General features: G+C 46.8%; 1 protein-coding gene across 1 annotated transcript in view; it reads left to right on the forward strand.

The window, feature by feature from the left end:
• LOC138581046 (coronin-1A-like) overlaps positions 1-25,411 on the forward strand; it is a 170,789-nt gene that overhangs the window by 70,477 nt on the left and 74,901 nt on the right. The window contains exon 3 of the mRNA XM_069652073.1: positions 15,711-15,833. Within this exon, the coding sequence (XP_069508174.1) occupies positions 15,711-15,833 (123 nt within the window). The remainder of the gene's footprint in view (positions 1-15,710; positions 15,834-25,411) is intronic.

Here is a 25,411-nt window from a genome sequence, read left to right on the forward strand (position 1 = left end):
CCAACATAGCGAACAGAAAAAAATGTATACATAAGAAAACAGGTGACTTACAAAGGTAACATAAGGCTAAGGCGGCGAGTGCTTCAAACGAAAGACGAGTTCTATTGAAAGATGCAATATGACATTATTGGGCGTCACTGGAGTCAGTTGTGGGATCAGGTAGGGAGGATGGGGGAGAGTGCAGGGAGTCTCCCTCTTCAGCAAGTGTGTGAAGGGCAGTTTAAGCCGAGCTTTGGTGAGACCCACAGTTTGGCTGGCTTTCATTGTTATGGACAGTGGGTTCCAGTGGAGCAGGGTGAGTAGGGAGGAAGAACGGCAGCGAGAGGAGGCACAGGGAGCTTATCGGACGGTGAGGTTGAGAGCGGCTCAGGATTGGAGGGAATTGGGATAGTTAGTGAGTAAACAGAGATACAATCAGACAGGTACTGAGGTGCAGACCATTGATGGGTTGGTAGACTAGGTGAAGGAAGAGCAGTTGCGCATGGAGTGCCAACGAGCATGATGTTGGAAGGTAGAAGTTGACAGCTTCATTTAGCGGGAGGAAGGGCATACAGCAGGCGTCAGCAGTAGTCCAGATTGCTGAGCACAAAAGTGATGTCTAGAGTTTTTGTGGAGTGTTTAGTAAGAAAAGGACACATTTTCCGAATGTTGAGGAGGTTAATACGAGCAGTAGAGGCAGTGACAGTGATGAGCTTTTGCAGTTGTAAGTCGCTATCAAAGATAACCCCCAAGGTTGCGAGCCTTGGGCGAGGGAGCAAGAAGGTCAGGTGGAAAGGAGAGGGGAGAGGGAAGGGATGGCATTAGAAGCCGGGAGAAAGATAACTTCTGTTTTTGAACAGTTCACCATGAGGCAGTGGATAGCCATTCAGTGGCGAATTACATTAAGACACACCTGAGGCCTCAGGCACCAAGAATTTAGGAGCCCTTCCTGATAGTTTGTATGGTTTACAAAAAAAGGTGTTATCAGCAGTGACTGGTTGCCATTAAAATCATGACATAGAATATGTGCAACCGCCGACACTGAAGACCGGAGATAGGTTTGGGATTATGGTGATTATAAATTTCGTCAGAGGGGGCCGCAGGGAAAGCGGTGCGGCATGAGGAGCTGATGTTCTGAGGCCCTTTCCTCAAACCCATGTAGGCTCGAGGCTTGAGGCTGGAGAAACCCCAACCACCCCCACCCCCGTTAGGCGGTGCAGCGTCCTCAGGAAGTGAGTGAGTGGACCATGAGCAGGCAAGCTGTAACAGCACTCTTTATCTTTGCAAGTGGTGCAGAAAGGAGGCTGCACTTCCCACATCTGGGTGCTGGCTGTTGCCATCATTGGAGGGTGATGCTGCTTGGGCTGCCCCTTGTTCCCCTTGCTGACGCTGTGTTCATATGCTTTACTCGTGAGTATTTGGGCAGTGGGCGGATGGACTTAACTCCCAAGGCAACACAGGACTGGCACCATTTACCCATTATTGGATGCACTATCATGAACTTTGGAAACTATTTTGGTGGACGCCACCCTCATATCACTGCACCTATCTTGACATGCCCATAGACTCACTCTTTGCCTAGTCCTGCTGTGTTTATCCCAGTAATCCCTGCAACTATTGCAGGAGCGACTGCAGTGGTGGTTCTTTGTGCCTGCTGAACCCCTGTTTAAATCTACGAGAAAGAACGTGCCTCTGGAAGGTGTAGCCAGCTGTATTTCCCCAAAAGCCTGCTTAACCAAGGGTGCCGGTAGTTGTGGCAAAAGGAAGCCAGGAAGGAGGAACACCTGTGCTGACATGCTCCATTGTTGGCCACGCCCCCATCTTCATCTGCTGCCGCTGGCGACCTCATGGCAAAGTCTGCACAGCCAAGGGCACCGGAAGTTGGGTTTGTAGCTCTGTAGTCTCTGCCGCTTTCTCCTTCTACTCTCTACATTTCTTATCTCTGTTGTTTTTGTTCTAACACACACAACTGACAATGGCCAAGCGTAAATCGAGTGTTTTAGAATTGTTGAATGCTCCTTCCAAAAAGAGATCACTAGTTGAAGTAACACAACCAGTAGACTCAGTGTGCCAAGCCATAGCACTTCTTGAGGAGTGACAGACTTTGCCAATATCCAACCAATCCCTACCCAGAATCCGGCAGTCTGAAACAATCAATCTATAGCAATTACTGCGGACACCCCCCTTTAATCTCACAGAGCTTAACCTCTGACACTAACCGGGAACAGTCAAATCCGTCTCTTCATACAACTCGCGAGGCCCTGGCACCTGGTATGACTGAAGTACCTCAGGTTGACAAGCAGCACTGAAGTATAAAGTAGCAGCTATAACTCACACAACTGTTCCTCCAGACCTGCCATGTTCTAATCGACTTGCCATCCTTCAGGAGAATGAACAAAACCTGCTGGCATCTGATGTTGCTTCTGCTGCAGTTGGCACAGCGATCTCTGCCGTACAACCTGACATTGTTCTTTCTGTTAGCCACCCATACCTTGCCTGTACTCATCCAGACTCTGTTTTTCCTGTCTCATTTTATAATAAGGGCATTCATTGTTCTCAGATCAACTATAAAATGGATGCTCTAATCTTAGCAGGTTCTAGCCTTTGAAATGATTTTCTAAAGGTTATATCCAAACTAACTTCCCCACTCGACCTTGGAGACTAACGACAAGGATCTCACCCTGAGGCGCCCACACCCCGTGCTAACCTTATGATTCCTACTCCTTGTGTTCAACATTCTCCATCAGCTCCTTATACTAATGGAGCTAGGAGGCTTGCAAGTTGCAGTAATCCAACATCAGATACCCAGATTAGGGTTTATAAGAACCTACGACCAATGCAATTCCCTGTTCCATCTGCTTTACCCATAGCACCGCAGCTAAGCTAGGCATATCACAGCCTAAATCCACCTCCATCACACCCAGGAATGCAGACAGCTGCATAATTGGGCGGCTCCCCCAAACCTAATCCTAATATCTATTCCCAAACTCCAACAGCCAATAGGACGGCTTCCTTGTGTGAAGTCTTCATGGTGGGCGTCCCTAAATGACCACAAAGTGCAATAGAGGATGAAGCTTCTTTGATAAGTAAATTGACATAATAAACAAGTAGCCTGACATTTTGTTTGCATCATAGGAAGGGCTGTCTTTCAATCATTCAATCTGACATCCTCCAAGACAGGCACCGGCCATATTATACCAACCCCAATTGGGACAATATCAAGCTCACTCTATCACACGAGTTCTTAGTAGGTGGGCTACTTACCATTCAGTTCTCTGCATGCCCGCCTGATGGCTCTAGCTTTCAACTAAGGCAGTTCCCTATATCTCTTTTGCCTCTACCACCACGCATGATACTCTACATTTCCATTCTAATCATTTACCCCTCAAGACGAATCTGTATCCAGCACAGAGTATACGGCATGTCCCCGTATCACCTTCTTCTTCTTGATGCAGGGCCCCCCCTTTCTGCCTTCCTCACAGCAAGAGCAATCCTACCTCTAACTGCCCGACAAACGAGACAACCAAGATCATTTCCTGGAACATCTGGGAAATAGCAAACACGCTAGACGATCCAGTTTGGCTTAATTGCGTTGTCCGGGCTCATATTATTTGTTTACAGGGGACATGGAAGTTAGAACTGGCTAATATATCAAGTTAAATTACCTTCTTTTGCTCTGCATACAAAGCCCTAAAATGAAGGACGAAGGGAGGCTTTTGATTTGGATTCGGGCTACGATAGTCGCGAAATATCATGCATTAGATATTTGCTCTCCTGGCCTATTGGGGGTAGCAATAGAATTTCTTGGGAGACATACTATTCACTTATTAAATGTTTATCTAAGACCTTTAACTGATGCCCTAAACCTTTTTGATGTCACACTTGAGAAAGTATTAGACACAAGAACCCCATCTAATCAAGCCCACATTATAATTGCGGGCGATTTAAATTGTCAATCCGAACCTTTTGACCCTTTCCGTTGACCTTCGTATAGAAGACCAGCTATGGAAAATCCCAGAGCTGCTTTTTAGGAAAATTCCGAGCCAGCACACTCATCGCAACCTATCAGCTAATATAATTGCTTGCCATGGATTGACAGCCTGTAGTGGCTGCATCCATGGTGCCCTACCTTCCTGTCCTACGCTCAAGAACGAGTCGACACACAGTTATATTGACTATATCATTGCATGTGTGGACACCTGGAAAATTGTGGAATTGGTTAGGATTAGAGAAAGACTTGTGAGAAACCATGTCTCACTGGATCTACATTTGGACCTTTTGATGCTTAAACCGGTTCAATCGGACTAGCTCCCACAGACTAAATCTTTATCTGACGCCTACCACTGTAGCCGGAAATGGGCTTTGATTAACCAAGTATTGGCTCTCCCTACTCTCTACAGTGACCTATTACCATTAATACGTGACTATGCCCCGAAAGAGTCCTTTATGACACCTTTAACCTATTAACCTTTTACAACTGGCCAGTTTGCATTATCAAACCATTTATGACCGTCCTTCCCCCCCAAGCGAGTGCCTAACTATAGACCTACCTGGTTCGAATCGGAGTGTAGACTGGCCAAGAAATCACTATTCTCTTTAATTAAATCAACCAATACAAACAAACTCTCCCATCTCGGCCCTTCCATACACAGGTTGAAAAAACTGAGATGCTGCCCTCCAATGAAAATCATACAGCATTAGCCAGGAGAGGTGATTAGGGGGCACAATTGAAGACTTTAGCACCAAAGTTTCAAGGCTCATATCTCAGCTTTGCACCTGCGTGATACTGTGATCCTGGATAAATCGTCTTATTTTACTATATAGTGCTGTGCTGTCTTCTGTGAATATGGTGGCCTCACATGTTGCTGGTAACCCTTTGCCTGATCCTAGACAAAGAGGGAGCCGACCAAATGTCAAAGGCCTTTGGCAAGCTTACTTTTAAATCTGCTGATGTGACACAAAAAAGGCATGCCTGGGCCCCAACCACCATTACTCTGGTTCAGACTCTATGGTTCAGACTCGATTGTTAAAATGCGGCTTCTAATCCACATCACAACAGAGTTCCCGATAGGCCACAGGTCATCAGGAGCACCTCTGTCCATTCCTCGCCTTTCAATCAACGTCACATTGTATGATGGAGTTTTGATACACATGTTTATATAATAACAATGGGAAAAAGCATGCCTACAAGACCCAAAATGCAAAATGTTATTGGATACAAAGTCAGGACTGTATGCATGTAATTTTAACAACATGGGTTCAGTGGTCATTTCTGATTTAGGAAATAAAAGGGATTGCACCGAAAGTGTGATACCTTCTCCAAAAGGTATTGCAGCCTTTTACTGACACTTGTTTTTCCGACGGGTATTTTGCCGCAGGAGTTTTGCCGAAAATGTCCGTCAAAATATTTTGGGGGTGGGAAAGAGTAAATAAGGGGTTGAGGCGAGGGAAATAAACAAATAATTAAATTAAGGGGGGTTAAGGTGGAACCAAAATGTTTTAAAAAATTTGATGATGTTTTTTGGCAAAACTCCCATGGTAAAACACCCGTCGGAAAAAAGGGGGTTGGCGAAATGACATGGAACCTTCCAAAAGAATCAGGCTGCAAGTGTAGTATTTGGAGAGTTTGCACACTGGAGAATCCGTAACCCGGTGGAATTGTGTAAATGGTCCGATTAGGTGTCATATTTATTGGCATATGATTTAGGATTGTCATTTTCCCAGTGTGGTAGTCGTGCCCTGTAACAAACACTGTTTTAGTGAAATCTGTGTCAGCTGTGGATTCAGTATTTTTATAACACATCTATTTATTTGATGGGCACATACATGATTTTCTGTCCAGAAATATTCCTCTATACTGTGCCAGATGTAATGTCTCATATGCTCCTCAGAACACACTGTACATCATATGGCTTTTTTGTTAGATTTCTTCTGAAAATGGTGCTGTAAAAAATTATATTTGTACCTATTGTTTTTGTTCTTGAGATTGGAGCACCCCCAACCAACCAACTTGTGGTTCACCCCAGGCCTCCTGGAATGCCAAACAAAAAAAGTCTTGCGGAAACACGTTGGAAAAAAACACCTTCAAACGCTGTTTTTGAAGGCTGTAGTTCGCGAAGGCCTCCAAACTATCCAAACAAGCCACCATGCACGCCAAAGCCACCACATTCAATGCCAGGATGGCCAATGCCAAATCAGACACCAAAGAATCCTCAGGGAATTGGAAACCCCCACCACCCCATCTACTACCCTTACTAAAGATAAAGCACGATGCAGCAATATACAGAATGCCATGCTATTAAAAATGGACACGCTACACAAACAAATTCTCACCAAATGATCCTCCCTGAAACCTACCACCCAGCCACAGCAACTAACTCCCCTGCTACGGCCAATGACTAAGACGTTCCACTGTTCCGCTTCCACAAAGTCTCTGAACCTGAAACCCCACACCTCTTTAAGAGCCTGAAACCCTCATCAAAGATTGCGCCGAAGCACTGACACCTTTCATCATGGACTTCATCAATGCCTCTTTCACGGCAGGGACTATCCCGTCCAACCTTAAATAAGCTTGGGTTCTCTCATTACTACAAAAACCCTCCCTTGCCCCACCCCTCCCCAACAACTACCGACCGATCACCACTGTGCCCTTCCTTCTAAGATTCCTGGATAGTGCAGCCTAGAAGCATACCACATCCTGGGAGTCCGCCAGTCTGGCTTCCGTCCTGGCCATGGCACAGAGTCAGCATGACCTCAAAAACCAAATTGACAAGATCAGGGATGAAGGGAGACCTTCCTTGCTCCTCCTTCTAGATCTGTCTGCAGCCTTCAATCTATTGGACCAAAAACTTCTTTGCCTCCATCTTACCCCTTCAGCTCACTTCTCACCCGAAGCCACAACTTAGATCGCCTCCTTCATAGAGGGCAGAGTAATGAGAGTATTTGCAGACAACTCTAGTGCTCCACCAGCTGAAATTAAATACAGAGCATCACAAGACTCATCCATCTCTCCCACGCTCTATAACATATTTACTAAGCCACTCTTTGACCTTCTGGACTCACGCGGCATAGCCTACACAAACTATGCCAACAATTGGCAAATTCTCCTACCCCTCTCGGGAAACTATGCAAATGACGCTGACACCCTGCGTGCAGCCTATGCAACCATCCAAGCCTGGATGGCACTGCATGGCCTCTGTCTCAATGACGAGAAGACCAAGCTCCTTGTCAACCCCTCAACAGTGCTAAAAAAAAACTCAACCCCAAATACACAGCCTTCCACACTGATGGAACCCGGATTCCAGTGTCCCCGCAGTAAAAACACTGGGGGTATACCTCAATGCCACCCTATCACTAACCCACCAAATGAACGCCCTCTCCTCCTCAGCAGCATACACAACAAAAATTGATAAACGCAGATAGACCCTTACTTGTTCACAGACAGCTGTCTAATTATTGCGCGTGCAGTTGTCGTGCTTCATAAATGGATAAATAAATAATCAATAAAGCTTTATTTCAGTGATGAGCCTTAAAACAACTCAAGATATGCAGTCCAATAATAGAACAATTCATCACCACGCAGCAAATGCCTTATAAAAATGGTGTAAAGTGCAAGTGTACCATATATATGAACACTCTAAATGAGGGAACGGCTTAGCTGAGAAAGCTTAACCTTATAAAATCCATCCATCAAAATACAAGGTAAAAATCAACACTAACCAGCTTTGTTGGAATAAATATAATACAAAGGAAAAGACAGACTCCATTTAAACACATATATTCAAAATCTCAGTTAAAGAACCTTCATTCTGGTACACAGGTTAAAACGCATCAACAAATCACTGTAAGTTAAAAACTGTTGTTGACTACACCAAGACTTATCTAAGAAGCGTAAAATAGATTCAGTTTCGTCTGAGCTCTGGGTAGTTTTTGCACAGTTTAGAGCCTCCTTCTTATATCTGATACCACGTAAAATGAATAGAAATTTAAGGAATTACCTTCAGGGACGTTGAAATACTGGGCATATTAAAAATAAATGGCAAATGTCTTCCTCCCAATTTACACAGAGAGCAAGTTCCAGAATCCTTAGACCAATGAGAGACAAACGAGCACAGAGGTAATGTGCCTGTTCTCATTTTGGTTATACGGATTTTCGTGGTTCTCCTAAAATAAAGGTCAATGTACGGCCCTAATCCTCGGAGCAGTTTGATTCTCTGGTACTCCAGGGATACTTTCCTTTGGACACAATTCATGCATAACTCCCTTAGGTACCATCCATTATAGATGCTGCGGGCCACCATTTTATACTTTAGGCCATACATTTGGGGATTACAACAAAGTTCCATCAGCCTTGTGTTATCCTACATGCTTCTGATATACGTGTGTGCAGTGCCTGTGATATGTTACCAATACATGTGGTCGTTGGTGCAGTGTTAATGATCTTTTCTAGTTATGCCCACTCAGGAACACCAACTGAATATAGCCTTTGAACATGATGAAACCAGCTTAGTTCTGTGATCCCAATCCCATGCTTTATTAGGCGGATTACCTGGGGATACTAACCGCCAGAACGCTATTTGGTTGTTGGTTAGGGCTGCTGTCTTGAGTTTTTCACATTGTTTAACAAGTGAAGCCTCTTTCTTTTTGCCTATTAGCAACCGGGGTGGGGCAGCCAACCAATCAGGTTGTTAGGTTTGTGGGCTGACTCCTACAATATCAGCCCGCATTCTGAGCAGCCTGGCAGCTTCTTTCCTGCCCCACCATCATCCCCACATGTCCCTTCCCCTACCTGCCTACTTACTTCGCTCGCGGTATTGGCTTGGCCGCTGCTACATCTCCATCATGGCCTGGCGGCTGCTGTACAAATGGAAGTGGGCTCTGGATGGAGCCCCGCCTTCCATCTCCACGGTGGCCATCTTGAGTCAGTATTTCCTTTGAATTAACAGGATGCCCCAAGGCGCCCCGTTCATTCAGATTAAATACATTGCTATCAGCCACCACGGCTTCTGAATTGGAAAGCCTGTGGTGTTAATGGCAAGTAATGGGTTTGGTGGGCTTCATCAGCCCAGTAATGGCACCCGGGGTCCGGTTTTAAGGTGCTCACCTTGCTCGCGTCTATAACCTGGGCCCCAGACTGTTACCGGCTGGTGAAGCCCACTGAACTGGTATTATTTCCATAGTAGTTCTTTATAGTGTCTACATTTTAGTGAGAGCTGGAGTGGTTGTGTGTGCTTGCAGTCTTATAATACAGTCCTTACGACGAAGGGTTATCCCTAAGGTGTTAGAGATTGAAAGTGAACACAATCATCTTAATAGGTCTCAGCCATGGTAGGGAGGATGCGAATTCTGGATGTATGATTTTCACTCTCAACCTATTTTTTAATGAGGGCTACATGTTTATCCAGTATACATGGGGTTTTAGTTTTGCCATGTGATCTACACCTAAATAGTCAAATTATCATTTCAAAGGGCGATTCGGGGCACTCCTGCGGTGTGAGACTGTACTTTTAAGACTATTATTTTTACGTATCTTTGAGGGTAAGGTATTACAAAATCCCCAGAACATAGCCTCCTCCCCCACCAATGCCTGGGGTTGTTTGTGGTCTCGTGCAGCATGGTGTGACCTAGAAGTGTGGGCTGGACTGCCCCTTTTGGGGTGGGGCCAAGATGATTTACATATGGTCTTCCCCTTCTCTAATGGTTTGGCAGGGTGAACAACAATGGTCTGGAGGTTTGCCCAGACCAATACCTGGGGTTATAATTGATCCAAAGTCTTTCAGTCAGCACCTGTCGGTTTTGCTTACAGTCATCCAGAGTATGCCCAGATGTGTGGTTCCCGGGCCTGCCACATCTCACTCACTGTATTTATTTATGTATTGGGTATTTATAATTTGCCTATGCACAATGTGTTTTGAGGCGCAACAAGACAAAATGGTGGGGGGAAAGGGGGAATAAAACAAAAATGATCCTACTAGGCCTTGTGACATTCGGAGCATGCAAGTGCAGTAAAAAGAAGTGTTGGGGAGAGGGGAGGAAAGGGAGTGCCGGTCAGGGCGGAAGGGCCAGTGAGAAGAAACGAGTGTCAGGGGAGGCCAGGTGGACAGAGTCAGGGGGAAGCAGAGAGTCCAGGGGATAGAAGCTCCACGAGCTAAGTGCGGGGTAAGGAGGTGAAGGGGCTACAAGGGTGCAGGCCAGCCAGGCTAGTGCGGGGGAGGGGCCCAGAATGGCAAGTGCTGGTTGAACGGGAGGAGGGCCGGGGAGACAAAGTGCAGGGGTAGACTGGATTAGCGGCTGATGCCCTTTAAGACTCTGAAGGAACCAGCCAGCCAGTCAAGAGGCAGACAGAGAATTTAGCAGGGGAGGGGGAGAGGGAAGGAAGAAGAGAAAAGGAATCTCGTGAGCATCTTCCAGAATTTAAGGAAATCCGGCTCAAGTCTAGGGGCAGGGAGGCCATTCCAGAGGGAGGCAACTTCGGAGGTGAGAGATCTATCCCCCACTCTCTTCTTGGTAAAGGGTCTGATCTGCAATGATTTAGAGCTAGACGACCAAAGGGGGGGGGGAGGTAGTTAGGGAGAGAGAGAGTTGGATGTAGTGGGATCCTAGACCCCGGAAAGCCTTGTGGATGATGCAGAGGGTCTTGAACTTGATCCTTGCAGCCAACAGGAGACAGTGGAGAGATTTTAGGGCTGAAGAGGTGCAGTGCCTGGGCTTCAGGCCAAGAATAAGTCTTGCAGTCCTGTTCTGCATTTGTTGAAGGGCAAGAAGGGAGGAGTTAGGAAGATTGAGGAAGAGGCTGTTGCAGTAGTCCAGCCTGGAGAGGACCAGAGCTCTGGAGACATTGAGTTTCCGGGAGAAGGTGAGGAAAAGGAGAATGCCTCTGAGGAGGTACAGCTGAAAAGGGCCATCTTGGCAAGGTCTGTGATGTGAGGAGAGAAGGAGAGAGAGGAGTCGAAGATGACACCAAGGTTTTTTAACTCACATGAGGGTGAGGGGACCCATAGAGGGTGGCCAGAGTGTGGGAGGGAAGGAGGGAACAGGTGTCCCAATGAAAAGGATCTCTGTCGTACTGGCATTAAGGCAGAGATCGTTAGCAGTGCACCATGCCCGAATAGCAGACAGGCAGCTAGGAATGAGAGAGGAAGAGGAGGAGGCAGAGGAGAGAATCTTGAAGGAAAGCTGCGTGTCGTCTGCATACCACTGGAAGTTAGGAGAGAAGGTGGAGCTCAGATGGGCTAGAGGGACCATGTAGATGTTGAAAAGCCAAGGTGGGAGGATAGAGCCCTGAGGGACACTGCAGGTGGAGAGTGAGATGGTGGAGAGAAAAGGGCCCTGTTGAACCTGGGAATGTCGGTCCGAGATGAACGAGGTCAACCAGTCCAGAGCCAGGTCTGTGATGCCAAGGGTATCATTGAGCCGAATTATCAGGATGGCATGATTGACCGTATCAAAGGCAGAGGAAAGGTCAAGAAGGATGAGAATGGACAGAGAGCTGGAATCGAGATTAGAGAGCAAGTCTTCATGGGTGTACAGGAGAACATTTTCCTTGCCTCTGGCAGCTCTGATGCCAGACTGGTCATGGAGACAACCAACAGATTCAGTGTGGTGAATAAACTGGGAAATGCCCAGCTTCTCCAAGAGTTTATCCAGGAAGGGGGTAATGAAGATAGGGTGGTAATCTTCCCGGGCAGGAAGGGTCAGCAAAAGGCTTTTGAGGAGAGTGTGCGCAAGGGAGCGCTTGAGAAGTGAGGGGGAAGGAGCCAGTGGCAAAGCAGTGATTTCAGAAATCGGCCAAGGCTAGAGCAAGGGAGTCCATTTTTTCTTTGATAGTTCTGGAAGAGCAGGGGAGCACCTGTTTGGATGAGACTTTCCTAGAGAGGACTTGTCTAGAAACTGCATCAGGTGTTATGGGAGAAAAAGAGGAGAGTAGGAGGGCAGAGGGGGGCCAAGGGAGGCCTGAGAACGGGTGAGGGAGAAGGATGAGGAGTAGAGGCGAGTGAGGAGAAGATATTCCGAAATGAAGTGAGAGGCCAGAGAAGTGCAGAGGGCCAGGGAAGGCAGAGGAGAAATGGAAACTGCAGTATGGTTGGCGAGTTCCTTGCAGATTTTGTAAACTTCAGCCATGTTGTTAGTGGCCACAGAGATGTGGGCTTGGATATCGGCCCTCTACATCGAGCAGATGGAGAGTCTGTATTGCCTTTGGAGCAGGCTGCAGGCCAGCTTGTCAGAGGATGTGCTTGAAGCCTGCCACTTCCGCTTAGCTGCTCTGCACTTGAGTTTCAGAGCTGCCAGGTCAGAGTCGTACCAGGATGTAGCACTTGGAGGCAGGTTTAATGCAGATCTTCATGACAGGGGCAAGGCTGTGCAGAGTGTTGGAGATGGAAAGTTAGTAAGGGCTGTGTTAGAATGAGAGTCAGTGGCAGTAGTAGGAGTGGGAGTGAAGGTGATGGCAAAAGCGGCAACTGACACTCGCTTCATAGGTCGAATGATGGAGAAGGAGGCTGGCAGTGCAGGCGGGGGCTTAGCCGTGGGACCCAGGAGGTCCTGATGAGAGGAAAGAAGAGCATGATCAGACCAGGAGAGAGGAGTAATGAGAGGGTTGGAGATGGGGATGTCTGAAGGGATGAGAGTATCCACGGTGTTAAAGAGAGTCACAGAGGTTGCAGAAGAGGCCAGAGGCCACCGCAGGGGAGTGGAGATGAATATGTAGTCTCCGAGGATGAGAAGCTTGGAGGAGGAGGCCAGGAGAGAAGAGGTGAGGTCCTCTCATTCTGAGAGGAAGTGAGATACCTGGCAAGGGTGCCAGAAACATTTCATCCTAGCCCCTGATGAATGTTCCGCATTTAAAGCACCACGAAGTGAAACATGACATGTTATGTCGGGCAATGATACAAACAATCCATTTGTCTTGTATTTTAAATTGATGTTGTTAACTCTCAGGGGGAGTTCATGTTATTGTTTAATGCTAATATTTGAATAGGAAAACCCACAAGGGTTGTTTGAAAGCTTCGTTGATTTGTATTTGTGTGTGAGGATGGGAATGTTTGAAGGAATGCATGTGGTGAGATGTGTTGCATTGTGGTTTTCCATCACCCGTTTTAGAGATTGCTGTAGAGGTTTTAAAGTATTCAATAAAGATATTTTTACACCGTCATATGAGAGTTCATTAGAAGTGTTCCCTCAGCAACACTGATCCAGTTCTGTTATTGATGTTGCACACAAGTAAGCGTGCCCAGCAACCTTTGTCTGCCATCAGTATTCGAGTTCCTTTATTGGAACCCGGATTACTGAAGAAAGTGCGCTCAGTAGTACTACACACTCGCCGGACAAGGTACAGGAGAGATGCAGCGCTAGTGCCACCTGCTGCTCGCCTCCCGGAACTGCACCTCCCAGGGAGAGCGAGATTGGAGACGGACATCGATCGAACCAAACAAAGAGAGGGAGGGCAGAATGGCGTTCTCCTGGAGCAAATTAACAAGGGGGTGGAGGGGTCCTGGGAGTCCCTCTGCCAAACATTAGTCCTGGTTACGAGTTCCTTACCTGGATTCTTTAGTTCTCTGGGAGCAACCAGTCATTTACAGCGCACTCCACTTCTCCGGCCGTACCCCTGCTTTCTCAGGTGTACTGGTCTCAGTCCATCGGATGCGCTGCTTAAGTGGTCCTACTCCTCACTTCTGCTTGGAGTTTGCTTACCCCCTTTAAAGCCTTTCCTGTGATGACATCTATAATATTGCACCCTTGCCCCACCCAGCAGACTCAGATTGATCTCGTTTTCTAGCAGTGCCCTTTTGCAGAGAACTCTCGCCTCTTTTCTGGTCTAAGTTCCCTTTATGGATTGCAGTGCCCACCTTGTCACCCATATTCTCTTAATAAATGCTTTTCTGCCCTTCCTCCCCATGACCCACCTTTCTCCAGCTGCCCCTTGATCTCCCCTAATCCTTTCCTACCCCTCCTGTCATCCCTCTGTTCCCTCTTTCTTGATTGTGGTGGCCCCTGCTACTCCCCAGACCTCCTCAGACCTTCTTCCATCCCTTTCCGCTCTCATCCCCTCCTCATTTCCCACCGCAATCCCCAGTTTCTCCTTACGCTCCTCCACGTCCCTTACTTTCCTTCTTTTCCTTTAACCCACTTTCTCCACATTTCCCATTTATACCCACTTAGCCCCTTCTGCCTTCATTTCATCCTTCTCCTTGTTTCATTTTTACCCTTTGTGAAAACCTTCTCCTTAAATTCCACTCCCGTTCCGGTTCCACCCATGCGCCTCCAATCGCCAGCGACTGCTGCTTTCATATTCTCCCTCCTTTCCATCCCTTCCTGCCCATCCTTCTACCTCCTCGTCCTCCAGTTGCCCTCTTTTCCTCCCACTCTCGTTCCTTCCCACCACTTCTCCTCTCTTCACCCCCCCCATTCCATGCAGTATTCCACCTTTCCATCCTTTACCCCTTTGTTGAAAGTCCACCTGTACTCCATCTTTCTTCCACCAGCTTTCTTCCCCAGCCCTCCTTTTCTCTCAACCGGCGCATGCGTGTTTACCCATTTCTATTCTGGACGCTGAAACCTGGGGACACATCTTTAAACCTGCACTCCTCAGTGCAATTGATGAACATTGCCCAGAGGGGACCTGTTTGCACTTAAGTACAAGCCTAAACCGTCTCCTCTGGTTAATTTACGATTTAAAGCACATGAGCTCCATACACTTAACCATACATGTCTCCGATTCTGCTGATATATGGCACTTCCGGTAAAATAGAAATGCGGCGCTGACATCCCAAGAAAGCATGGATAAACAGCACAAAAGTGGCAAGAGCTCCATCATGAACCTGCATTCTGATAATGGTCAGTGCATAAGTGGCTGGCGTTTCACTGGACAGGCCCAGTGCAGTCCTATGTGCTTGCCAGCATGTTTACTGATCTTTTGTGACTAAACTTACATGTTGTAAGATGCTGGGACGGATGTCTGCTTCGCAGAGGGATCGCCTTGCCATTTTGCAGCAAGTTACTGAGTTCCCTCTGAAGCAGGATACATGGAAAACTCGTGCTTTCAAGCAGAAACCTACCACTTTGGGAATGAAGCCTGGCTCTTCAGAGGCACGTCATGGGGGGGCATTAGTTTACCATCTTTGGTGGTGCAGATGTGGTGCTTTTCATGAGGAATTGGCTAGTACTGTCGGCTCTTTGATTATTGCGGTCACTGGAACCATTGTCATGCTGTATGTAAGGAGATGGCTTGTGGGCCCTGATCACGAGTTTGTCGGTAGCCCTTAAATGTGTCAGTTACCTTGTTACTGACGCATTTAAGGGTCCTCCCAATCTCGAGGCTGGCGATATTACCACGCAGTAATTACGTTGAAAATTCCCCATCGGATCCAGTGGACCCAATGGGGACTAACGGTTAGCACCCAAACCGTGATCCGGCGGTAATACTGCCGGGCGAGTGTGCGCTAACGCTAATAAAGTTGGGCGTTATCCAAGCCGGGATACCACCAAACTCGTGATGAGGCCCTTGGAGTGGTGAATAAAAGTGGCAGATTCCAGGTCGGGCCACCTCTTCCGTGCTGCTGCAGTACATGGTGCTGTTTTGAAAAGTGTTCAGCTGCACTTTTCTGGGCAGATCAAGGCACTTGGCCACAGTCCGGGAGACCTCTGGCCATTGAGGGATTCTCATAATAGAGTGGGCTTCACAGGGAGTAGTCCTCTTTGCCTAATGACAATTCCACTTTTCTCTTTCACTGCAGACGGGGCGCTTGGACAAATCCCAGCCTGTCGTGTGCGGCCACACGGGCCCGGTCCTTGACATTGAGTGGTGCCCCCACAATGACAACGTCATCGCCAGCGGATCGGAAGACTGCAGTGTCATGGTGAGCATTTGGGGAGGGGGAAGAGGAGGCAAGGTGGGATAATAGAAGGCCAAGGTCATTAGGAACCCTTTGTTTACTGTATATAATGTACAATGTAGTGGTCTTCCAGAACCTTCTCATTTCTCAAGTGTCACTTGCTTTCATTTGAAAAGGCTTTGTCTGTTTGCCTCTGCACCTCCTCCCGCCCGCCCCTGGTGCTAGGGAGCCCTACAACACTACAGCCATGTTGAAACGGTTCCATGTAATAATGTCCCTGCAAAAATGTCTCCTGACAAAAATGGCAGCTTTTTTTGTGGAGACATTTTTACATTGAGCATGCGTTTTCTTTTACAAGGTGAGCGGGAGACATCCCTGCAACCCGTCCCCATGCATAATGTCACCATAGGATTTTCCCGGCGACATTATGTATGGGGACATTATTACCTGATACCGTTGGAACACCACCTACAGATCTGCGCAGCACAAACATCGGGTAATTCTGCTGGGAAGGGAATCGGCGTGTATCAGCTGTTTGTCTGGGATATTGTGATTCACTCCATACTTGCACAATCCCCTCCACAAGCTCTTGTTGAGGCTTTAATAGGCCTCATCAATGGTCCTCCTAGGAGTTGGGGCATGGCATTTTTGTATGTGCACGTGCTGGTGTTTGTGCTGGGTTTTATATAGCACAAAGAACCTAGCTGTGAACCGGTGGAGCGTACAAGGAGGGTCCACGATACTCGGGTACAATAATATGGATGCAATTAGAAGAACAGAATGTGAAGGATACACTTGAGAGGATAGAGAGAGGAGTGCTGCAGAGAGCCACAGGCAAGATGTTCAAATTAGAGTGGAAAAGGCGGCCCCAGTCATGATTAATCTATTAATGGATTTGAAGCGCTTCCCTGGTTGAAGCTATGTAAGCAAGGGGAGGCACCTTATGATAGATAGTCCTGCGATACAGGGGTTGAGATGGAACCACTTTTCAAATAAATTCGATCAGCCCTGGAAGAGGAGTTGGGTGATCGATCATGTTTGGTCTGAATGTTTATCGGGTTGTACCACCTCCATGGTCGTTGCAGTAACGACTTTTTTAAAATGTCTTAAATCAGAAGAATATCCTGTTTCAGGACTTACTGGAAAATCACTTTTGTATATTAACTTAATTTCTTGCTGATTTTTTGCATCGTTGATTCTCTTCTTTTCCCTTTTTTTACTTTTTCATTTGTTAATTGAGTATATTTATTAAAGTATTTTTTATCATATTATAGATTGTGTGTATTGCATATGTTAAAGGTTAATTTATTTGTAACCATTAAACAATAATACAAAAATTAAACAAGGTTATCCACTGGCTTAGGGCTCAAAGAGGGTGTTACTCAATGATCCATCAGGAAAGATATTGTGGGGTGCTCACATCCTCAGGCCAGGGGTGGCAGTAATCTTGATTATCTGCGGGTGCAGCTTACTGCCATCTACTGGATTGCCCTTCCCTCAATTGACTATAGATCATGCACCCCTAAGAAGATTAATATTTCAATGAGATCATATCCCCCGATTTGGAATTTATTTATTTAGAAATGTTGTTCCATCGCGCCACAAACCCACAGGCCTCAGGGCACGCAAACAACAGAAAGATAGACAAACCTAACAAAAAGTACAGAACAATGCGCTAAGAAGGCCAGGGACATAACTCAGGAGTCGGAGGAGACAGACCACAGAGAGAGATGGTACTAATCAGGTGCAATGTTAAAAAGGAAAGTTTTCAGCGCCTTCTTAAACTTTGGGAGTGTGTCAATCAATCTAATACTAAGTGGAAGTGCATTCCAGGCACAGGGACCTTGGGCATTAAAACTGCGCCCCCCTGCCCTCAGCATCTTGAACCTTGGTTGAATCAGTCTATGATGCTGTTCTGACCTGAGAGAGCGGCTCAGGACATATGGCTGGATGCACGCTTTGAGATATTCAGGGCAGCATTCACCACACATTTATGTGTTAGCGTTAAGATTGTGTGGGTTATGCAATGTTTCACTGGTAACCAGTGTAAGCCCATTCTGGCGGAAGTCACATGAGAGAATCTGGCCAGACCTGCAACAGCCCGTACTGCACCATTCTGGGTGACCTGGAGTACGACTATGCCCGAAACAGTACATCCACTCAGCAGGCAGTTGCAGTAATCCAAACAAGTGTTTATGAGTACTGAAGCTAATGTCGTCAGATTCTCCTGTGTATATTTAGTAAGTTTAACATGAAGCTCCCAGAAAACCGAGCTAATTTCGATCTCCTTTGTCAGTCCTTGAGCAGCTGCCCCCTGCAAGGCCTGCTACAGCCCTGAACATGGGTGAGCTTACCAATGTGTGTGGGCCAGAGCAAGAAATAGAGCCTGGATTGATTTAGGGTGGTGATAGTCCAACTGCCCTAACTAATGGCGGTGAATCATTGAGTCAAAATTAGATCGTCTGACGAAACAGGCACCTCGAGTCAAGGGAAGCGGTCACAGAAGTTGGAGGAAGGAGAGCTCCCATTGTTCCCGAGTTGCACACACTATCATGGAATACTGCTGGATTGGCGAGAAATATGTGTGATGACTCCTGGTGTAACTTTATTAAGGAGCACCATTTTGTTTGCTTCCAGGAGACATGGGCTACCCCTGAGATTCATTTTCAAGGATACCCTTCCTACGGGATTCCAGCCACAGAGGAAAAAGGGGAGACTTAGTGGTGGTCTGCTAATCTGGGCTGAAACACTCCAACAGAAACTATTGACAGTGATAGGTCGGGTTTCCGGGAGCTTCATGTTAAACTTACTAAATATATACAGTCGACAATCTGCTGAGATAGATATAAAATTGATTTACGTAGTGGAATTGCGTCTAGCAGTTTGGCTTAAGAATGGCTCCATTAATCCACGTATTATTGCAGTAGGGATATGAAGATGCGCTTCGAGCCTCTTGAAGCCATGATTGGCTTGCTAGTTGAACAAGATAAGGCATGGACATACCAGAACTGGTTAAGAGGCGACATAAGAATGCCTTGGAAATGGCACATATATGGTCATCACTAAATGCCTGGGCATGCAACGGTAGGTTAGAGAGTGAAATGCCAGCTAAGCCTACCTTTGCCAGTGGGACTTGAATCAGCCAAATTGATTATTGGCTGGTACATTTATAAATATGGCCTCTAATTCAAAAATGTGAGATCATTTCCACCGTAGACAGCGATCATCCTCCCCTTGCCCTAAGTATCTCATTAGGACTGGGAAGACTCTGTGGCTCGATAATGATTGCAGGGCAAAGAAATGCATTGATGGAATAGATTTAAGAACCCGATTGCCTAGATAAATCTGCATTGGCTGCGATAAGAAAGGATTATAAAAAAAAGAATGATTATGAGCCCCTAACATAGGAGGACTTGCAGCAATGAATGATAAGGACAGCACCAATGTCTAGTGTTTGATTGACTCTAGACAGCCATATGCTATTGGAACCGAGCAAAGGAATATCCAGTAAGGAACTTGGTTGGCTCATATTTCAAAAACGTTACAGAGAGGATTATCCTTTAGATGTCTCAAGTTTCCTTGAAATAAATCAGGAGTATATCATAATTATAATAATAATAATCTATTTATTATATAGTGCTACACACTCATAGGTATTAGAGCGCTTAAATAATAGAAGACATCATTATCCCACCGAGTGGTACACATTTAATCGATCTTGCAAGGATGAAAGGCTGAGTTGACCCTGCCGGGATTTGAACCCGCCACAGCAGGCTGCACGTAGATATCAGGGGCAAGCGCCTCGGAACCACTGCTATTCACAGTCACACAAATCTGTAGAGCTATGGAAGCACACAAATTCCATAAAGGGCCAGGACCTGATGAGATGCGTATGGATCCGTACAAAACGGAACCCATGATCTGGGCATTACATCTTTGAATGTGGCTCCAAAGTCCTGGGCCTAGGCGGAAATAGTTCCAATCTTATCAAAGGGGGGGGTCACTTATAGATCAATTTCCTTGCTAGACGCAGGCAGATTTTTCTTTACCAGAGTAGTTTTGCCACATTTGGAAATTTGGATTCAGGAGATGCGATGCATAAATCATTTGCAATTAGTGTTCCAAGCTAAAATTAGCACCATTGACCAATCTCCAAGGCTTAAGTTAATAACTGAGAAGGATAATATGCTCGGGAAAATGGACGTCAATGTAACGTTCATCGACCTCAAACCTGCGTTCAATGGTGGGTGCCTCTTAAAAAGCTTTGGAGCTGATTGATTGATTTAGATAATCCCTCTCCTTTGCTTTTGGGCTTATATATAGTGACAACTAAGCGTCAATAAGGTGGGGGTTAGCTGGTGAGACATCTAGGCCTTTTAAAATCCTTAGAGCCCTGCAGATAAACAGCTCTAAGACGAAAGTTATGATATTTAGAAATAAAAGGAAAAAAACATTGTTTTATCTAATCTGCAGGGGGATATGCTAGAACAGGTTACCTGCTATGACTTATTGGGTATGAGATTTTCAGCCAATGGCACTTGGCACAAATACGTAGATATGGCATGTGCAGTGCTACACAGATAGTGGGCTGTTGCACACTTGACAGAATCGCATGGAAATGGTGCCCTGGACGTCTCTGTAGAGGATGCAAGCTCGGCGGGCTACCCGGGACGGTGGGGAATTGTGTGCCTTCAGGAATTGCACGGCCATGTCAGTGACTGAAAATGGGTTTCTCAAAAATAGAGGACTCCCAGCATCCACACCTACCATTTCCCTGCTCCGAGAAACAAATGTAGCCAGTATTGAAATATGAATTAAATTGAAGCCGTTACTATATGTATATATGTAGATACAGTGGTCGAAGTGTACGAAAAGAAGTAGTGGAACTATGTTTCCTACTGGCCTGCACCGCTCCCCACAAAGCCCATTGATGCACCCCCCCCCCCATGCACAATACAAACCCCAAAACACACGTGCCTGATGTTTAAGGGAACATCCAGTGCAGTGCACTGAAAGTGCACGTTTCAATGTGTTCCTACACCTTTATTTTAAAACGAAACCGTTCCGGATCTGTTTCTTTTTAAAACAAAAGTACAGGAATCGTAAAACCTATTTAAAAGAATTATAGGAGCATCGCTCCCGCCCACTTCGACCACTGTGTATATATATATTCGTCCGGGGGAGGGGAGGGACGAATTATAAGCTGCCCAAAAAGTGCTCTTCCTATGGGTTGAGCAACGTAACCATAACTACAGAAAGTATGGGGTACGCCAGCCCTTGGAAACTATAGAAAGGCTTTGCAGGATGCTCTAATACAAGAGGACGGGGCATCACTAACGTGGTGTACACACATTAGCAATCTACTGGAACCCACGAGCCTCAGTGATTATTGGCTGACCCAGAGTTGATGCGGCCAATGACAAAAACACTTTTAAAACTTAAAGAAGAGGTGGGAGACTTATTACTGCAACAAAAAATCCAGGCCTCAACACTGGAGGTACAAATCAAAAACAGGATAGGAGACATATTTAGATGTGTTTAAACCAAAATTCCTTATGAAAAGTTCACATCACAGATTTTACTACTCGCTGGCAGCCAACATAGGTGGGTGTGAATTTGGAGGATGGAGGCAATCTGCTGGGATGGAGGCATTCTCGCCCTTGCCTCCTTCTGCTACGAGGGAGTCATTCTCATCCTTGCCTCCTTCTGCTATGGGGAAGTCATTCTCGCCCTTGCCACCTTCTGCTACGAGGGAGGCATTCTCTCCCTTGCCTCCTCCTGCCATGAAGGAGTTATTGTCGCGCTTGCCTCCTTTTGCTACAAGGGAGGCATTCTCGCCCTTGCCTCCTTCTGCTATGAGGAAGTCATTCACGCCATTGCCTCCTTCTACTACGAGGGAGTTATTCTCGCCCTTACCGCCTTCTGCTACAAGGGAGGCATTCTCGCTCTTTCCTCCTTCTACTACTAGGAAGTCATTCACACCTTTGCCTCATTCTACTATGAGGGGGGCATTCTCGCCCTTGCCTCCTTCTGCTACGAGGAAGTCATTCTCGCCCTTGCCTTCTTCTGCTACGAGGGAGGCATTCTTGCCCTTGCCTCCTTCTGCTAGGAGGGAAGCATTCTCGCCATTGCCTCCATTTGCTACGAGTAAGTCATTCTCGCCCTTGCCTCCTTCTGCTACAAGGAAGTCATTCGTGCCCTTGCCTCCTTCTGCAACTAGGGAGGCATTCTCACCCTTGCCTCCTTCTGCTACGAGGAAGTCATTCACGCCCTTGCCTCCTTCTACTATGAAGGAGTCATTCTCGCTCTTGCCTCCTTCTATGAGGGAGGCATTCTCGCCCTTGCCGCCATCTGATAGGATCAAGGCATTCTCGCCTTTGCCTCCTTCTGCTACGTGGGAGTCATTCTCGCCCTTGCCTCCTTCTGCTACGAGGGAGTCATTCTCGCCCTTGCCTCCTTCTGCTATGAGGGAGGCATTCTCGCCCATGCCTCCTCCTTATATGAGGAAGCCATTCTCATCCTTGCCTCCTTCTGCTACTAGGGAGGTATTCTCGCCCTTGCCTCCTTTTGCTAGGATGGAGGCATTCTCACCCTGGCCTACTTGTGCTATGAGGGAGCCGTGCTCACCATTGCCTCCGCTACAAGGGAGGCATTCTCGCTCATGCCTCCTTCTGCTACGCGGAAGTCATTCATGCCATTGCCTCCTTCTGCTACGAGGGAGGTATTCTCCTCCTTGCCTCCTTCTGCTAGGATGGACGCATTCTCACCCTTGCCTCCTTCTGCTACGAGGGAGTCATGCTCGCCATTGCCTCCGCTATGAGGGGCGCATTCTCGCCCTTGCCTCCTTCTGCTACGAGGAAGTCGTTCACGCCATTGCCTCCTTCTGCTACGAGGGAGGCATTCTCGCCCTTGCCTCCTTCTGCTACGAGCGAGGCATTCTCGCCCTTGCCTCCTTCTGCTACGAGGATGGAAGCAATGTCTGTTCCCCAGTGATTCCCGTTAAGCAGCTCCTCCCACATTGTTCCGCATTGACCTATGCCAAAGTTCACCTGTTTTAGAAAGCAGGTATCTCTTTATCGATCCAGGGTTCCAAGCTCCTTATTATAGTAACTTACCTCAATATTCAATATGTTTTAGTTGAATACATTATGGCAGAAATATCCACTAAATAAAGAGGCATTTGCTTTGGGGGTGTCTCGGCATACAGAGATAGGCAGCAGAGAGATGCCAGCGTCATAAATAGCAACCCTCGATGGCTAGATGCCCAGGCTTAACGTCATAATAAATTAGCTCTCTTGATTTGGAGGATTCCAATTACATAAATACATTGAAATGCAACTTTAAAAAGAAGAAAGTGCAGAAAAGGAAAATCACACGATGTTCGTATATTCGTGATGCACAGGAAGACTATGCAATGCTTAGTAATAGTGTCATTAATTTCCTGCGAAATCATCACATGGTCTAAAATATTTCCTCTCTTGTTAACTTGCTTTTGTGTGATTCCGTGCAAACTAATACTGGTTACCAGTCTTGTGTTTGCAATACATGGATATGGCATGCTCCAGATGGACACACACACAATAACAATGTGTGCAACGTCCAATACATGCCACAGCGCATATTGCGCTCTAAACGAGGTTCTGCCACCCTTGGCTTTCCAACTGTTTTAGATTGCGACTCGCAATTCCACCCGAGCTACCATACTCCAAGGTGCAAAACATCTGGAGAGCTGTATGGTGCATAGCCATGCTCCACTGCGGCGCTTTGTCTTTCGGCGTGGAGTACTTTTAGTGTCACCCAGAGGAGGCCACATCATATAGAACCCTTTCTGGGTCCTTCCCAACTCAAGAGCCCTAGATTCTCTGCTTGCTGACTGGGGACAGTGAGCATACACGTGTCTACTGTTTGTAGGTTAGTACAATTCAGTGGGCCTCATTACGATAAGGGTGCCGTTGCCGTTAACCCCTTACCACCGCATTACGAGGTCCCTTAGCAGGAGCCGCTAAGGGCCCAGTGAGCTGACACACTGACACACTGACCAGTGAACACAAACACAACATAGAAGTACACACAGACACAAACATATTGGTGCAGACACATACTCATCAAACAGAGTTGCATGCCCACAAATGTCCTTGCCAATTTGCAGACACAGCAAGACGCACACACGCGCGGACTCACACACACAAGTCCTCACACACACATACCGGTGCTGCGCCTGTATTTCAGTAATATGGGGAGCACTCTCCTTCCAACCACTATACATCACCATTCACAGAAACCCCAAACCTTGGAGAAATCCAGGGCGATCATAGAGTCCCCTTCATTCCTCCCGACATACCCTAGTGCATACTCTTCTCTGTAAGCTGGGCATCATTTAGGGTAGGCCAGTCTGCATGTGGACATTGTTCTTCACTCCAGAGTATTTATGATAGCAAAACAGGATGGAGATGGTGGGAACACTTTCACCATGAAACCTTGGCTATGTTTCCAAGGTTCCATGTATAATATCCCCGCAAAAATATCGCCATACAAAAATATCGCCATATTATTGTGATGATACTAAGCCATGGAACCTGCGGGGGACACCCCCACAACCCCCATCATTTTTTTAATGAAGCGAGCGATACCCCCGGTCCCAATAACCCCATACATTATCCCCATTAATAATATTGCTTTTGGCCTTACCCCACGACCATATATATGGCGATATTATTGGTGGGGATAATATTACCTGATACCGTTTCCAACTCTCCATTTTCTTACAGGACCCCTCTCCGTCAGACAAGGGGCCTCATTACGAGGTGGGCGGTAAGGGATTACCGCCCTACTATGAGTTCCCTTTGCGGGTCCTTCCTTACCGCCTGTTTTTTTCAGGTGTTAAGGACGGGACCCACAAAGGAACTCTAGAGCTAATAACGGTACCGCAATTTGCGGTACCGTTATTAGCGCCTTCCCCATTCCCATTGAGCCCTATGGGGGCTCAAATGGGAATGGGGAATGGCACTGGTGAATGGAGAATTACCGGTCCCGCCAACCATGGAATGGACCGGTAATTGCTCCATTCACCAGGGCGGAGTCGGAACGAGTTTGGAGGCAGCCACGGCGCTAATAGCGCCATGGCTACCTCCAACCTCGTAATGAGGCCCAAGATGCGGGGCTTTACCTAACCTTGTCACTCATTCACTCCGAAAATATGTTTCGCTGCAATTTCTCCTCCCTCTGCAACTCTTTCTCCATTATTACTGTGCACAAGATGCTCCTCTTGATGGACACACCTATACACAGGTCAGTTTCTGTACCACCTGTAAGAAATATACCAACCCCGTTATCAGATTGAGTCTTGCACATCCTCCAAAGAACCTCAGACAGCCTGCAGCAACTGTATGACTGCAAAAGACCCCTCCATTGGCCTCCATCTCATCCACACATACCCTAACCCTCCTCTCACATGCCCCCAAGAGACCCTAACTTTACCAACTGACATTGTAACATCTCCCACCTGACCGTTGCACAACTCCCAACAGACCCTCACACAGCCAGCAACGGGCATGTATTTCATTATTGGGCATTTGTGTAGCACTCATGCAGGCTAGTCATGC

The sequence above is a fragment of the Ambystoma mexicanum genome, chromosome 3p, assembly GCF_040938575.1.
Source record: "Ambystoma mexicanum isolate Mex_15411 chromosome 3p, UKY_AmexF1_1, whole genome shotgun sequence".
In the NCBI taxonomy this organism is placed as follows: domain Eukaryota; kingdom Metazoa; phylum Chordata; class Amphibia; order Caudata; family Ambystomatidae; genus Ambystoma; species Ambystoma mexicanum.